Genomic DNA, 17,392 nt, shown 5'->3' with positions numbered 1-17,392 from the left:
GCACAGCAGAGATCAAATCAGAGAAATATGAGGAGTCAGATAGATACCCAGTCTTTGATTAGATCTACTATTGCTATATATTTCTAGAGGGATTGTTAGGAGTGTCAGTAAAAAGAGACTGTTAGTTACTTCAGAATAAAGAGACTCACATTGTAAGAACTGTTCTCTGGTCTTGGGCCCTGGAGGCAGTACAACATCCACTAAATTCACTACAGACACACAAACACATTCACAGAGAGAGGGAATGTTATCATCATACCATATTCCACATGTATATGACTAGTAAGGAACTTTCAATGGTCTAAAGTTGATGTTCTTATTATTTTCAACACACCTGTAGTGGAGATCTTGGTCCATTCTCCTTTAAGGACGTCTTCTAGTTTCTCTCTCAGTTCAGTCACAGTCTTACTCACATCTCCAAAGTACTGAAGAGGACGGACAACGATGCTGGGTAAGTCTGAAGATACACTGGTACTGGAGAGAGACTGATAACTCTGGAGAGAGAGAGAGAGAGAGAGAGGGAGAGAGAGAGAGAGAGAGAGTGAGAGGGAGCAGAACCAAATGTTTGAGAGTTTTAATTTCATATCACATGTATCAAGGCAGTTGAGTTACCTGGAGGAAATGGATGTGATCCTCTGTGTGTGAGAGCTGCTCCAGCTCAGTGCTTCTCTTCCTCAGCTCAGCTATCTCCTGCTCCAGTTGCTCCAGGAGTCCTTCAGCTTGACTCACTTGAGCCTTCTCTTGGGCTCTGATCAGCTCCTTCACCTCAGAGCGCCATCTCTCAATGGAGCGGATCAGCTCAGTAAAGATCTTATCACTGTCCACCACTGCTGCCTGTGCAGAGCTCTGTTAAGAGAGAGAGAGAGAGAGAGACTTGTCTTACTTTAATGAGCCATCCTCATTACACTAACACCCCTACCCCTAAAAACACATAGCGTGCCACCACAACCTCCACACAATCACATTATCCAGTACCCAACACCACAGTACAATACACCATCCAGCACCACATTCCAACCGTCCATCCAACCCCTCCTCTCCAGCCGTACAGACAGCCCCCCTGAGCCCCCATACCTCCTGAAACATCTCCAAACTGTTGATCATTTTGTACAACTCAAACTCAACCCTAAGGCGTCAACAGTAATGGCATTACCCTGGCAACACAGAAAAAACATGATGAACAGTCTGTCATTGCAGAAAACGGACACCCCTCCCCAACTCCCAGGTCAACCCGAGCCAACCAGCTATTGGTGTCCAGGGCTCCATGTAATACACTCCACTGGAGGACCCCTGACCTTTCCAGCACTGGGAGCTTATAGAGCACCCTCCACATATACCCTGCCATGCTCTCAGCCCCCACAACCCCCTGCCACTGATGCCCCTTCACTCCCGCTAAGCTCCTGATGTGTCTAACTTTGACACTGAGGGTGTACAGCACCTTACCCCCCACCTCCTCAAACTCCCCCAGGCTCAGAGTGTTAAAAGTCAGTAAGTCCTCCGGACTCTCCTGCCAGTCCCCAGTCTCTGCTGTCACTTGCAGTGGTGGAAACGGTGGTGGCCCCTCCTCAGGCTGCTCCAGCCCTCAGTACTGCAGCATAGAAATCAGAGACCCCTGCTGTATTGAGTCTCTCCAGCAGCATGATGAAGAGCTGCTGATCCAGCCCCAAACCACCAGCCCTCCTCAACAGAGCACATGCTGGTTCCCTCCAGCCCACCTCCGTACGGTACAGTAGCCTCTGTGCTGCTGAGTCAGAACGCTGCCACCCTGACCAGAAAAAATTCACTAACTTGCGCTGCAGGTCCACAAGCAGACCACCGGGGGCGTTGAGAATGGCCAATTTAAGCCATAGAGAGGATGCCACCAATTTGTTGATGATCAGCACCGTCCCTCTGTATGCCACTTGGGAGATGAGCCACCTCCACTTCGTCAGCCTCGACACCACCACTTGTGACACTCCTTCCCAGTTCTTCCTATCCCAACCCTCCGAGCCCAGATACACCCCAAGCATCTTGAGCCACTCACAGCCCCACTGCAACCCCCCTGGAAGCTGCGGAGGTGCCCTGTCCCTCCATGCCCCACATAACAGAGCCTCACTCTTGCCCCAGTTTACCTAAGCAGAAGATGCCCCCTCGTACACCCTCAAACTATTCTCCAGGGCCTGTAGGTTCTGCTCATCCCTAACCAACACAGACGTCATCAGCGTATGCTGACACTGCTATGCCTGTCCCCAACCCTATGCCTGGCTCCCACACTCCCTGTAGCCTCCTGCGTAGCAGGCCCAGAAAGGGCTCAATAACAAGAGTGTATAGCTGCCCTGACAGAGGGCATCCCTGGTGAATGCCCCTCCCTACCCAGACTGGCCTACTGAGCCCTCCCCACACCTTGACCATACATGAAGCCCCAGCGTACAGCATTTGAACACAGGCCACAAAATTCTCCCCACAACCAAAACAACACATTGAACAGATATTCATGGTCCACCCTATCAAAGGCTTTCTCCTGATTATGAACAGATTGTCTGTGTTTGAGCGTCCTGGTACACAGTACGTTTGGTCCTTGTGTACAATAGAGTCCAGGTGGGACTTGAGTCTGTTAACGAGGACCTTGGTAAAGACCTTATAGTCCAAACAGAGCAATGCCACAGGCCTCCAGTTCCTTAAGTCGCTCAAATCTACTTGTTTGGGCAGGAGAGTCAAAGCCTCCCGTCTACAGCTTAGCGACAGCTCCCCCACCCCGACGCACTCACACAACACACGTCCTGTAAAATAATTCCCCAGAACTTTTTATAAAAATCCACAGGCAGACCGTCTGAGAGACAGCAGCTGAAAGTTTGTGAAAGGCCAGGGAAATGTCTATTTGATTTATCTGTGACAAAGAGAGTTTGGAAAGGTCTGTGAGCAGAACCTGAGAAAACCCAGGATAATAATAATAATATGCCATTTAGCAGAAGCTTTTATCCAAAGCGACTTACAGTCATGTGCATACATTTTTACATATGGGTGGTCCCGGGGATCGAACCCACTACCCTGGCATTACAAGCGGCATGCTCTACCAATTGAGCTACAGAGGACCACAGAGTTATGCCCTCTATAAATCAGAGTACAACTCCACAGCCTCATCACCTCACAACAGAAGTTACCCACCCATCAGGCTCCCTCATCTCCCCCACAACAGAAGTTACCCACCCATCAGGCTCCCTCATCTCCCCCACAACAGAAGTTACGCACCCATCAGGCTCCCTCATCTCCCCCACAACAGAAGTTACCGACCCATCAGGCTCCCTCATCTCCCCCACAACAGAAGTTACCCACCCATCAGGCTCCCTCATCTCCCCACAACAGAAGTTACCCACCCATCAGGCTCCCTCATCTCCCCACAACAGATTTTACCCACCCATCAGGCTCCCTCATCTCCCCACAACAGAAGTTACCCACCCATCAGGCTCCCTCATCTCCCCACAACAGAAGTTACCCACCCATCAGACTCCCTCATCTCCCCACAACAGAAGTTACCCACCCATCAGGCTCCCTCCTCTCCCCCACAACAGAAGTTACCCACCCATCAGTCTCCCTCATCTCCCCACAACAGAAGTTACCCACCCATCAGGCTCCCTCATCTCCCCCACAACAGAAGTTACCCACCCATCAGGCTCCCTCAACTCCCCACAACAGAAGTTACCCGCCCATCAGACAAACGTAAAACAAGGGATTTTCTTGGTTTCCCCACTCTGTTTTTCCAACCCCTCTGGTGAAACAGAGAACTGAGCCCTGTACTATAATATAATATAAAGTGCCATTTTGCAGACGCTTTTATCCAAAGCGACTTACAGTCATGCGTGCATACAGTGGGGAAAAAAAGTATTTAGTCAGCCACCAATTGTGCAAGTTCTCCCACTTAAAAAGATGAGAGAGGCCTGTAATTTTCATCATAGGTACACGTCAACTATGACAGACAAAATCAGAAAAGAAATTCCAGAAAATCACATTGTAGGATTTTCTATGAATTTATTTGCAAATTATGGTGGAAAATAAGTATTTGGTCAATAACAAAAGTTTCTCAATACTTTGTTATATACCCTTTGTTGGCAATGACACAGGTCAAACGTTTTCTGTAAGTCTTCACAAGGTTTTCACACACTGTTGCTGGTATTTTGGCCCATTCCTCCATGCAGATCTCCTCTAGAGCAGTGATGTTTTGGGGCTGTCGCTGGGCAACACGGATTTTCAACTCCCTCCAAAGATTTTCTATGGGGTTGAGATCTGGAGACTGGCTAGGCCACTCCAGCACCTTGAAATGCTTCTTACGAAGCCACTCCTTCGTTGCCCGGGCGGTGTGTTTTGGATCATTGTCATGCTGAAAGACCCAGCCACGTTTCATCTTCAATGCCCTTGCTGATGGAAGGAGGTTTTCACTCAAAATCTCACGATACATGGCCCCATTCATTCTTTCCTTTACACGAATCAGTCGTCCTGGTCCCTTTGCAGAAAAACAGCCCCAAAGCATGATGTTTCCACACCCATGCTTCACAGTAGGTATGGTGTTCTTTGGATGCAACTCAGCATTCTTTGTACTCCAAACACGACGAGTTGAGTTTTTACCAAAAAGTTCTATTTTGGTTTCATCTGACCATATGACATTCTCCCAATCCTCTTCTGGATCATCCAAATGCACTCTAGCAAACTTCAGACGGGCCTGGACATGTACTGGCTTAAGCAGGGGGACACAGCAGGATTTGAGTCCCTGGCGGCGTAGTGTGTTACTGATGGTAGGCTTTGTTACTTTGGTCCCAGCTCTCTGCAGGTCATTCACTAGGTCCCCCCGTGTGGTTCTGGGATTTTTGCTCACCGTTCTTGTGATCATTTTGACCCCACGGGGTGAGATCTTGCGTGGAGCCCCAGATCGAGGGAGATTATCAGTGGTGTTGTATGTCTTCCATTTCCTAATAATTGCTCCCACAGTTGATTTCTTCAAACCAAGCTGCTTACCTATTGCAGATTCAGTCTTCCCAGCCTGGTGCAGGTCTACAATTTTGTTTCTGGTGTCCTTTGACAGCTCTTTGGTCTTGGCCATAGTGGAGTTTGGAGTGTGACTGTTTGAGGTTGTGGACAGGTGTATTTTATACTGATAACAAGTTCAAACAGGTGCCATTAATACAGGTAACGAGTGGAGGACAGAGGAGCCTCTTAAAGAAGAAGATACAGGTCTGTGAGAGCCAGAAATATTGCTTGTTTGTAGGTGACCAAATACTTATTTTCCACCATAATTTAAAATTCATTAAAAATCCTACAATGTGATTTTCTGGATTTTTTTTTCTCAATTTGTCTGTCATAGTTGAAGTGTACCTATGATGAAAATTACAGGCATCTCTCATCTTTTTAAGTGGGAGAACTTGCACAATTGGTGGCTGACTAAATACTTTTTTTCCCCACTGTATGTATATATATATATATATATATATTATTTTATTTTTTTGTGTATGGGTGGTCCCGGGGATCGAACCCACTACCCTGGCATTACAAGCGCCGTGCTCTACCAGCTGAGCTACAGAGGACCAGGTGCAGACACATTTATGAAAGCAAAGACAAGGTCATTATTTGGGCTCTAAACACTAACAACCTACCCTTACACACCGCTTTTGCTACCCCTGCACTAAGATTTCTGCCATGGCATTTAAATGTTTTTGGTTTACATATTCCCCCAGTCTTTGCCGCCGTTCATGTTAAGGAAGTCTAACCGTGAAATCTCCATAAGAGGTGGGAGGGAAATCACCACAATCAGAAACCAGTAGAGAAGCCCATTAAGCAGCCATGCCAGAAAAAAACATCAATTTAAGCAGATTCTGAAGACATGCCCTTAAGAACCCATGACCCATTTTCTCAGCCTATACCGCTTCCTGGGTGAGAGGACACTAAACCCCTCATTCTTCATCACGTGTTGTACTGACCTTACAAACCTTCCAGGATCAATCAAATAAGACTCCAGCAGAACCTTCTTTTTCCCCTTTAGTCTCCATCAGGAACCTAGAAAGTTCTCTCACCGTATATACTGGGCCCTCAGCCTGACTGGCTGTCAGCTCTGGATCCAATGAGCCGTCTGAAAACGAGACACCTTGTCCTCCGCTCCCGCAGACTCACCTCCCCCTCTTCCTCCTCCTCCACCATTGGCACGGTACCGTCCTCCTCCTCCCCAGTCTCTGCCCCCTGCACTTCCCCCCTGATCAGAGCCTCTTCCCCAATGACAGGCAATATTTCCTGGGATGAGCCCACCAAGCCTTCGCCCACCGGAGTCTCTGTTACTACAGAAACCTGCCTCAGCTCATGTAGCCCAGCTGCAACCCTCCCCACCACCGCTTTCTCCACGGCCTGCGCACCACCACTTGGCCCTGCTCTACTCTCCTCCCTCCTGGTACCCCCTCCATATATTCTGCAACTCTAAGTAATTACTACTTTAGTAAGGATATACACTTAGTAAGGATATACACTTTATTACTACTGCAGTTGCTTAATAATTCCAATAGATGGCAGCATAAGACCATGAATGACATTTCAGAAGATTAGTTTAGTTCTCTCCCTGGATACACCACCACTCCGCCTCACAGGAAAACTCCTGCCTGAGCTTTTTACTGTCCCTTTCCACACTGCTAACGCAAGAGGAAGGACTGAAAAAGCATTTAACACATTACTGTGAAGTAATATAATGATGATTCATGTTTATTATTACCTGTTTTTAAGTGGTCCTCTGTAGCTCAGCTCTGTAGAGCGCGGCGCTTGTAACGCCAAGGTAGTGTGTTCGATCCACGGGACCACCCATACACCAAAAAAAAAAATTATACACGCATGACTGTAAGTCGCTTTGGATAAAAGCGTCTGCTAAATGGCTTGTTATTATTATGCTCATGTTTTTAAATTATACTTCATTACTATAACGATTATCAATAAGCCTGAACATTAATTCAGTCACCTCTGCTTGACAAAAACATATTTTTCTAGTACATTCATTGTCAAATTCATCAACCAGCATCGAGCCACTCTCCCTTCTCGAACAAGTAGCCATATCAACAAGCCCCGACAAAAGCTTGAGCCGTCAGCGACAGCGAGCACTCTGTACTATAACGATTATCAATAAGCCTTCTCGCACAAGCGAGGGGTATGTTGAGGTAGATTTGCTAACCACGAGGGTTGCATGACGTAATTGATTGGCGGGCTGGAAGATGCAGTGTTTTGTCTTTTCTATTCCGAGACTGTTTACTCCCAAAATCAGATATTAAGAACGTTTTTATATAATGCATGTTTACTAGGGTTGAGGTTAGCGCATCTGACTAGTGATTATTTGGCCGGGGTTCAATACCTGCTAGAGTTAATATTTTGTTGCTCTCCCAAAAGCAACACAGGCCTAATACGAGGTATATAGCTAACTGTAAAGTAATGAGTGACCTTTTTAGAAAATCATAGGACATAGTCTTTGGTTGCATGCTATTTTATGCTTGTAGCCTATAACTGATGCTTTGTGGTTTTATGCAGCCATTTATTGTAAACATTTAGCAATTAAAAGTTATTAATTCACGTAAAGACATTGGTGAGGCAGCTGAGAAATAAAGTGTATTGTTCTTATAAATTCTGTAGATCAGTCTCAAACCTGCCCCACCTATGACATGCCAATTGCTAGACTTTCACATAGAGGTTACTAGGTCACACCCAGTTCAAACCACATTTAAAAAATAAAACAAATGTGTTGTTTATCAAGTGTTTTGCCTTGCAATAATACATACAGTGAGGGAAAAAAGTATTTGATCCCCTGCTGATTTTGTACGTTTGCCCACTGACGAAGAAATGATCAGTCTATAATTTTAATTGTAGGTTTATTTGAACAGTGAGAGACAGAATAACAACAAAAAAATCCAGAAAAATGCATGTAAAAAATGTTATAAATTGATTTGCATTTTAATGAGGGAAATAAGTATTTGACCCCCTCTCAATCAGAAAGATTTCTGGCTCCCAGGTGTCTTTTATACAGGTAACGAGCTGAGATTAGGAGCACACTCTTAAAGGGAGTGCTCCTAATCTCAGTTTGTTACCTGTATAAATGGCACCTGTCCACAGAAGCAATCAATCAATCAGATTCCAAACTCTCCACCATGGCCAAGACCAAAGAGCTCTCCAAGGATGTCAGGGACAAGATTGTAGACCTACACAAGGCTGGAATGGGCTACAAGACCATCGCCAAGCAGCTTGGTGAGAAGGTGACAACAGTTGGTGTGATTATTCGCAAATGGAAGAAACACAAAACAACTGTCAATCTCCCTCTGCCTGGGGCTCCATGCAAGATCTCACCTCGTGGAGTTGCAATGATCATGAGAATGGTGAGGAATCAGCCCAGAACTACACGGGAGGATCTTGTCAATGATCTCAAGGCAGCTGGGACCATTGTCACCAAGAAAACAATTGGTAACACACTACGCGATGAAGGACTGAAATCCTGCAGCACCCGCAAGGTCCCCCTGCTCCAGAAAGCACATATACAGGCCCGTCTGAAGTTTGCCAATGAACATCTGAATGATTCAGAGGAGAACTGGGTGAAAGTGTTGTGGTCAGATGAGAACAAAATCGAGCTCTGTGGCATCAACTCAACTCTCCGTGTTTGGATGAGGAGGAATGCTGCCTATGACCCCAAGAACACCAACCCCACTGTCAAACATGGAGGTGGAAACATTATGCTTTGAGGGTGTTTTTCTGCTAAGGGGACAGGACAACTTCACTGCATCAAAGGGACGATGGACGGGACCATGTACCGTCAAATCTTGGGTGAGAACCTCCTTCCCACAGCCAGGGCATTGAAAATGGGTCGTGGATGGGTATTCCAGCATGACAATGACCCAAAACACATGGCCAAGGCAACAAAGGAGTGGCTCTGGAAGAAGCCCATTAAGGTCCTGGAGTGGCCTAGCCAGTCTCCAGACCTTAATCCCATAGAAAATCTGTGGAGGGAGCTGAAGGTTTGAGTTGCCAAACGTCAGCCTCAAAACCTTAATGACTTGGAGAAGATCTGCAAAGAGGAGTGGGACAAAATCCCTCCTGAGATGTGTGCAAACCTGGTGGCCAACTACAAGAAACGTCTGACCTCTGTGATTGCCAACAAGGGTTTTGCCATCAAGTACTACGTCATGTTTTGTAGAGTGGTCAAATACTTAATTCCCTCATTAAAATGCAAATCAATTTCTAACAATTTTGACATGCATTTTTCTGGATTTTTTTGTTGTCATTCTGTCTCTCACTGTTCAAATAAACCTACCATTAAAATTATAGACTGATCATGTCTTTGTCAGTGGGCAAATGTACAAAATCAGTAGGGGATCAAATACTTTTTTCCCTCACTGTATAATAAAATGACTAATAAAGGTTACATAGGTTTTATTAAAAAAAATAACAATAAATGCTATTTAGTACTATAATGGTATTTACTAACATAAAATTATTACTAAAATAGTTTCTAAACGTGTTCTAGGCTACCCTACCCTAGAATTAGGGTTAGGGGTTAGAGTTAAGGCTAAAATAGGTTATAAGTAGGGTTAGAGTTTCTGTATAGCACTTTGTGACATCTGCTGATGTAAAAAGGACTTTATAAACACATTTGATTGATTGATTGTTAGGTTTAGGGTATTTAAAGCAAAAAAAATGAATAGGTTTATAGCTCTCTTGCTCCTCCCTGTGGCCTTCTGTGGGTACTACATACCTCATTCACGACACTTGCTAGGCTCATTATCTGAGGTAGCAACTGTGTCAGATCTATAAATCAATGAGCTACACCTATCCATTTAGTTTACAACTCAGTGAACCTGCGCAGCATTAGCTCAATTCAATGCCAACGATCTTACAGATTTCGACGCATATCAAATTACCCAGCAGTAATATAGAAACAATAAATAAATAAAACAATTAAAAGGTTATTTCTAAATTGATATAAAATGTATTCTGGCTGTTTAAATCGACCACATCTTGAAAAAGAGGACGGATATGCGTTTTGTTTAGGTTATACACCTTTTTCTGAAAGAAAATATGATTAACTGTGACCAGAAAATGTTAAATATTTGATTGCCTCTGCGCCAACCATACGTAGCACTGTGGGTCACCACAACATGTACCCAGGTGAACAGTGAGTTTGCTCACCAAGTAGTCATAACCTTGTTAATAATAAGTTACCTGAGGTGAAGCTACAATGTTAATACAGGCTGGTCTCATTATCAACAATAGTGAAGCTGGCATTGTGACGCAGAACAATGGGCTGGGAATATAACTTTCATTAGGCGAGTTGGTGCCACAGAGCTCAAAACAACTAATAGGAGCTGGCAGGGTGAAACATGCCCTATTATTTCTAAACTACGGCAAGCATCTGGGACATATGGTAATATTATGAAACTGGACTCCATGGCGGATGTAAATAAGTAGTTTTATCAGAAAAAAAGGCGTTAAACATGTATTGTGTCCAGCCTAGCCCTAGCCCCCGCTGCTGGCTGGTCGCGCTTGTCTGCACTAGCATTATGTCCTACATCCCCACACTAGAACCACCCAAAACTATCTGTGCTAGCAAACCCTGCGTTCCACCCCTTCCCTGCGTAACCTTGAAGATTGTTAAGAAACAAATATTGGTCTACGAAAAGAGACAACATGTTTAACGGACTACACTTGCCACCCAGCCGAGAGCACACGAAAACCACTTGCAAAATTACCAAAACGAACCAACTACTTGCGGTCTGTTCGTAAGTAATAAACGGAGGCAGATTAGCCACCACAACTCTTATAGAAAGAGGCGACATCTGCACCAACACACCCCTCACAAAAATCCCACTCGCAACAAGACAAACCTTTTTCATTAACACAACCACCGCCTTGTTCATTCTGGATGCAGATGTTCCGCTCCAACCTGTTCGCCGACCATGAGCAAAACTTCCTCCACACCTTTCTCCGGAACGCACCCGAAGCGACAGCGTTTCTTCTCCTCTCGGTTGAGGCCATCACGCCGCCCTAACAAACTACCCCTACTCCCCCCTCAACTCTAAACGATAAACAGTGGAAACCAATAAACAAACCCTCCACCATGAGAAAATAAATCCAGAAAATACGCAAGAACCAAAAGAAAAAATAATAGTAGCCCTCCTCACGAACCACAAAACACTCACACAACCAACTTCTTCTTCTATGATATAATGGCGGTCCACAAACCAACGTTAAAGGTGCATGCCGCCACCTACTGTGCTGGAGTGTGTGGTCAATCACGGTTTCCAACATTTCTAAATCCTCCTACCTTACTCAGTACTTCTGAGAAAATAAAGAAGAGCCCTACTAACTTCTAATAGACCCTCCCCCATCCCCAAAATCCATTCCAAACCCCACCAACCCCTCCAACCTCAATGACCCTACACTTCAATCTTTCCCTCTCTTCAACATACTTACAACAATATAACAACACATGCTCCACCGTTTCATCGACCATACCCTCCACACTCAAACTATTCACATGCTTGCCAACCAGATGTAATGACGAGTTCAATGTACAATTTTCTAAGCGCAATTGAGTAAACACCACCTCTTCCTTCCTAATCTGACCTTTGAATCTTGGTCCATCGACCTTTCTGTAAAACTGTAAACTATTCATATAAATGCCGGCCCTTGTGCTCAGAGTACCATCTCTTCTGCCACACATCTATCAAAATGGCTCTGATCTTACATTTGGCCTCACCTCTACCCAGTGGAACATTAATATAAATGATATCTCGTTTCAAAGCTCTTTTAGCTAACTGGTCTACAATTTCATTCCCTTCCACACCAGAATGTGCTGGGACCCAGCAGAATGTCACTACTACCCCCATTCTCTCAATTCTCCATAATAACATTAATAACTCCAATAGTAGGTCACTCCTATTAGATTTACCAGATGATAAACTATTCAATACAGACAAAGAATCTGAGTATACTATAATTCTAACAGGTTGTACGTCCTCCACCCACTGGAGGGCAACTATTATCACCAACAGTTCAACTGAGTATACTGACAGTTCATCTGTTAGTCTTTTACATATCTGCACATCAAATTCAGGAACGTAAACGCCTGCTCCTGTGAGCCCACTATCTGGGTCCTTGGATCAGTCTGTGAAAAGCATTAAAAAAGCATAAAAACTTTTACCAATGTAATTGTCAACCAGTTTCACTATATCACTGACTTCAAACCAATCTTTCCTTTTCTCTACCAAGGTTAGATCAACAACAGGGTCTGGGAGTAACCATGGAGGAACATCCCCTATCACCACAGAAGGGTCAACCTCCAACTCCCTCAAACCACTCTCATCAGCAAGCTTTCCAACTGTCCAACCAAAACCACTGCCTTGTCTACTAGTATATTCCCAACAGTCATCTAGAACAGTAGCAGTGGGATGCTCAACCTCACAGCCTTTCAACCCAATAAGATAATGACCATTTTTTACGCTGTATATCCAAAGGCATCTCACCTGCCTCCACCAGTAAGACACATACAGATGTTGATTTAAATGCACCAGTACATATCCTTAAAGCTATATACTGGATTCTGTCCAGCTTCTGAAGCCAAGTCTTTACCTCTGTTCCATAAACTGTACACCAGTAATCAATTGTCGTCCTGATCAGAGCTCTATAAATATTCATCAACGATTGTCTGTCCGCACCCTATTCATAACCAGAGACCCACACAACCAACTACCGCGAAAGTTAATGAATGAGAGAGACAGAGACATCGTTACAACACTGTACATAGCCATAATATAACGGTTCTTCTTCTTTGGAGTTTAACGGCGGTTGGCATCCAATATGTTGCATTACCACCCCAACTGGACTATAATATAAATCTATTTTACTTTGTGATACACAATGGGAAAAGGGGAAAGGAACATTTAATTAAAAACCTTCCAACTAACCCTACACTCATTAAATACCCACTACCCCATTCCACTACTTTGACCCTATCTGCTCCTGCACCATGCCAACGGCCTGGGAGGACGGGACACCACCACTCAACACACCCTGTAACTCTTCTGAAGTCTAATCTTGTATGCCCAAATACTTCTTTACAGCTGCCATCACAATATCCATTTTCTGTGATTGACAATCCATTTATGCGGTATAGTTGATAACCATTGCTATGAACTCTAAGAAGCTAACTTTACTAAAGTATATATCACTCGTTGGCCTATCCCTCTGTGCTGGCACAGATCTACTACTCACAGGGATCCTCTCAGGATCTCTCACCCTTGACCCATCCTCCTCTACTTCCTTCACTGTCTCAGCATACGACACCTTCTGCGCTACTCTGACTCTAGCCACCTCAACCTGCCTCTCTCGCACCGGACACTTCCGATCCCCAGCAACATGGGCATCCCAACAGTTGACACACACAACTTTATCCACCGAAACTACACAATCCTCTATCCCATGCCCTCCTGCACACTTCCCACATCTTGGATCTCCCTCCTACAAACTGCTGCAACATGACCATAAACGTTGCACCTGAATCAGCGCAGTGGATTCGGCACAAAGTTCTAACATGATAACTGATATATCCTAACATGACTTTGTTGGGTAAAGACTCAAAACTCAAAAGGACTGACAGTGACTACTCTGTTTCACCACGCTCACCACCGGGTCTGTGTTGCACCAAACGGCGGGCATCACAAACACCAGGAAGCTTAAACTTGAATTGCTCCACCTCCACACTTAACGCTACCCCAGAAATCACTCATTTCAATGGTGCCCTTTTCCTAAGAGCAAAGCAAGAAACAGATCTTGACCCAAGTTGCGTGACACGGAGCGCCCACTCCCTCTGGTCAGAAGAAACACAAACAAATATCACAAGTCCACTACAGGTTACCTTCACTGATTCAACTGCACCCAAATCCTTTCCCACCCACCCTGAAACCACAAATGGATCTACCAAAAGGTATGGATCCACTTTCTACAACAATGTAACTGCTACTGCACCAGATTCTTCTTTATCATGTCCATTGATGCCAGGCTCTGGTTCTGAGCTCTTCACCACACCTTCTACCTCACTTAACTCTCCCTCATTCATTTCCATTTCACCTCCAGAACTCAGTCTGGCGAATGGCTCACTCTGTTTGCACTTGAATTATAACATTTGATTTAGATTTAGATTTATTTTTATGTCTCTATTCCTTTGAAACTTTTGTGAGTGTAACGTTTACTGTTAATTTCTGATTTGTTTATTATTTATTTCACTTGCTTTGGTAATGTAACATATGTTTCCAATGCCAATAAAGCCCATTTAATTGAATCGAGAGAGAGAGCTCCCTGTTAATGTATAGCAGACATGAGTCGCTCATGGTTACTCATGGTTATGTGAAGAGGTAGAGCCGCTTGCGACTTAAAATCAGTCAGAACAATAGGGAATGTCCTTTTGGTCAAGATGATGGTTTCTCCGGCAGTAGACCCGGGTTCATAACCAGTCAGTTACATTAAGCAGTCTATTCTCTGAAAGGGGTCCAGACAGCCTGTTCCCAACAGTGGAGCCAGTGGGATTGGATAGGGGCCCCTCTCTCTCTCTCTGACTGGAGGAGAGAAGTGAAATGGTGTGTCTCCTCTGGTCAACAATACTCACCTTGAGAGACTCCACAGCCTGTTGGAGCTCCTTCAGGTCCTTCTCTCTCTCCTGGAATCTCTGCTGGACTTTCTGCTGACTCATCCCCAGCTGCCTCTGTGGAGAATCACTCTTCAATAAGCTATCAAGCTTTATTTGTCCAGTAGATCAATAGTATAGTAATGGGACATAGGGCCCATAGAAGATAGGGATTAAAATGTTGAGGAAGTGTGTGTGAAATTATATTATTATGTTGTTATGTGAATGATTATAGTTTTAACAGTGCACAAAACAGGGGAGCTGATTGGGTGTTTGATAACGAATGATAATGGTGTTTGATAATGAATGATAATGATGTTTGATAACAAATTACAATGGTGTTTGATAATGGTGTTTGACTTTAGAAAATGGTGATACATTTGGAGAATCTGGGTTAACATATCTATATACTCAAGGTTTGTGTTCATATTTGTTCTGCTGTGGATCGATATCACTTGAATGATCTCATATTCAAACAGCCTTAGTTCCTACTGTATCTTTAATTCTTTGTTTATCAGACAGTCACCAACAAGTAGTTCTGGTCTTACCTGTTTCTCAGTCCTCTCTGCTGCAGCTGACACTGTATCATGGCCTTTATGTTCATCCATCACACACTGATAACAGATACACTGCTGATCGGTACGACAGTAAACCTCCAGCAGTTTGTCATGATGAGAGCAGATCTTCTCCTGTAGTTGTGCGGTGGCTTTGACCAGCTTGTGCTTCTTCAAAGCAGGAGATTCATAGTGAGGTTGGAGGTGAGTCTCACAGTAAGAGGCCAGACACGCCAGACAGGACATGAGGGCTTTCTGCTTTCTGGTCCCAGTGCAGACATCACACGCCACATCTCCAGGTCCAGCATAGCACAGAGCAGGAGGGGGAGCAGCCTGGAGTCCAGTCTTCTTCAGTTTCTCCACCACTTCAGCCAACATGTTACTTTTCCTCATAGTAGGCCTTGGAGTGAAGGTATGTCTGCACTGAGGACAGCTATAGACCCCTTTCAGAACATCCTGATCCCAGCAGCCCTCAATACAGCTCCTACAGTAACTGTGTCCACAGGGGATGGTGACCGGCTCCTTCAGTAGATCCAGACAGACAGAACAACAGAACTGGTCCTGGTCCAGCAGAACTCCCTGCTGAGCCATTTGGACGGTTGTTCACTCTCACACAGACAGACGACACAGAGACTCAGATCAGTTTCGTTTCCTCAGAAGAGAGTTTGTGGCAGGGGGATGGACTTCCTGGTTCAGCCAGAGGTCTGGGGTTAGAAGTAGGGAGGGAGGGGTTAGAGGAATGGAGGAAGAGAGAGAGGAACTGCATGCAACAGCAAGAGGGAGACAAATAGTTTTGTTCCTAGGTTAGAGGCCTTAACATGGAACAAATGAAATAATGAATCTTAAAATGTGAGTTGTTAGAATATATAAAGGATAACAGTTTCTATGAAGAACATATGTATAATTATTTGAATGACCTTTATAATGCCTTATAATACACTAATGTGTTCTATTTAAGCAATAAGGCCTGAGGAGGTGTGGTATATGGCCAACATACAGTACCACAGCTAAGGGCTGTTCTTAGCCACAACGCAACGTGGATTGAGAATGATGTAACACTTTCAAAAATCAAATCAAATTATTGGTCGCATACACATATTTAGCAGATGTTATTGCAGGTGTAGCGAAATGCTTGTGTTCCTGGCTCCAATAGTTCAATAATAACTAACAATACACACATCTAAAAAGTAAAGGAATGGAATTAAGAAATATATAAATATTAGGACGAGCAATGTAGGAGTCTGGAGTGTAAATATATTTATAAACTGGGTAGTTCAAGCCCTGAATGCTGATTGGCCGACAGCCGTGGTATATCAGACCGTATACAAAACATTTATTTTACTGCTCTAATTACGTTGGTACGTTAATAGCAATAAGGCAGTTTTAGAACACCTACTCATTCAAGGGTTTTTTCTTTATTTGTACTATTTTCTACATTGTAGAATAACAGTGAAGACATCAAAACTATGAAATAACACATATGGAATCATGTAGTATCCCAAATAAGTGTTAAACAAATCAAAATATATTTTATATTTGAGATTCTTCAAATAGCCACCCTTTGCCTTGATGATAGATTTGCACACTCTTGGCATTCTCTCAACCAGCTTCATGAGGTAGTCACCTGGAATGCATTTCAAATAACAGGTGTTCCTTCTTAAAAGTTAATTTGTGGAATTTCTTTCCTTCTTAATGCGTTTGAGCCAATCAGTTGTGTCGTGACAAGGGAGGGGTGGTATACAGAAGATAGCCCTATTTGGTAAAAGACCAAGTCCATATTATGGCAAGAAGAGCTCAAATAAGCAAAGAGCAACGACAGTCCATCATTACTTTAAGACATGGTCAGTCAATACGGAACATTTCAAGAACTTTGAAAGTTTCTTCAAGTGCAGTCACAAAAACCATCAAGCGTTATGATGAAACTGGCTCTCATGAGGACCGCCATAGGAAAGGAAGACCCAGAGTTACCTCTGCTGCAGAGGATAAGTTCATTAGAGTTAACTGCACCTCAGATTGCAGCCCAAATAAATGCTTTACAGAGTTCAAGTAACAGACACATCCCAACATCAACTGTTCAGAGGAGAATCAGGCCTTCATGGTCAAATTGCTGCAAAGAAACCACTACTAAAGGACACCAATAATAAGAAGAGACTTGCTTGGGCCAAGAAACACAAGCAATGGA

General features: G+C 44.1%; 1 protein-coding gene across 1 annotated transcript in view; it reads right to left on the bottom strand.

Annotated features, from left to right (window-relative positions):
* Positions 1 to 15,852, bottom strand: part of LOC311149181 (tripartite motif-containing protein 16-like) — a 17,510-nt gene extending 1,658 nt beyond the window's left edge. Inside the window, exons 1-5 of the mRNA XM_084186265.1 lie at positions 15,205 to 15,852; positions 14,639 to 14,734; positions 613 to 846; positions 335 to 494; positions 150 to 209 (exon numbers count right to left, since the gene is read on the bottom strand). Coding sequence (XP_084042391.1) covers positions 150 to 209; positions 335 to 494; positions 613 to 846; positions 14,639 to 14,734; positions 15,205 to 15,801 — 1,147 coding nt within the window. The 5' untranslated portion in view covers positions 15,802 to 15,852. The remainder of the gene's footprint in view (positions 1 to 149; positions 210 to 334; positions 495 to 612; positions 847 to 14,638; positions 14,735 to 15,204) is intronic.
* Between the last annotated feature and the right edge of the window lie 1,540 nt (positions 15,853 to 17,392).

Source organism: Coregonus lavaretus, assembly GCF_964263955.1.
Source record: "Coregonus lavaretus genome assembly, chromosome: 21".
NCBI classification, from domain to species: domain Eukaryota; kingdom Metazoa; phylum Chordata; class Actinopteri; order Salmoniformes; family Salmonidae; genus Coregonus; species Coregonus lavaretus.
This window is presented reverse-complemented; position numbering and strand designations above follow the sequence as displayed.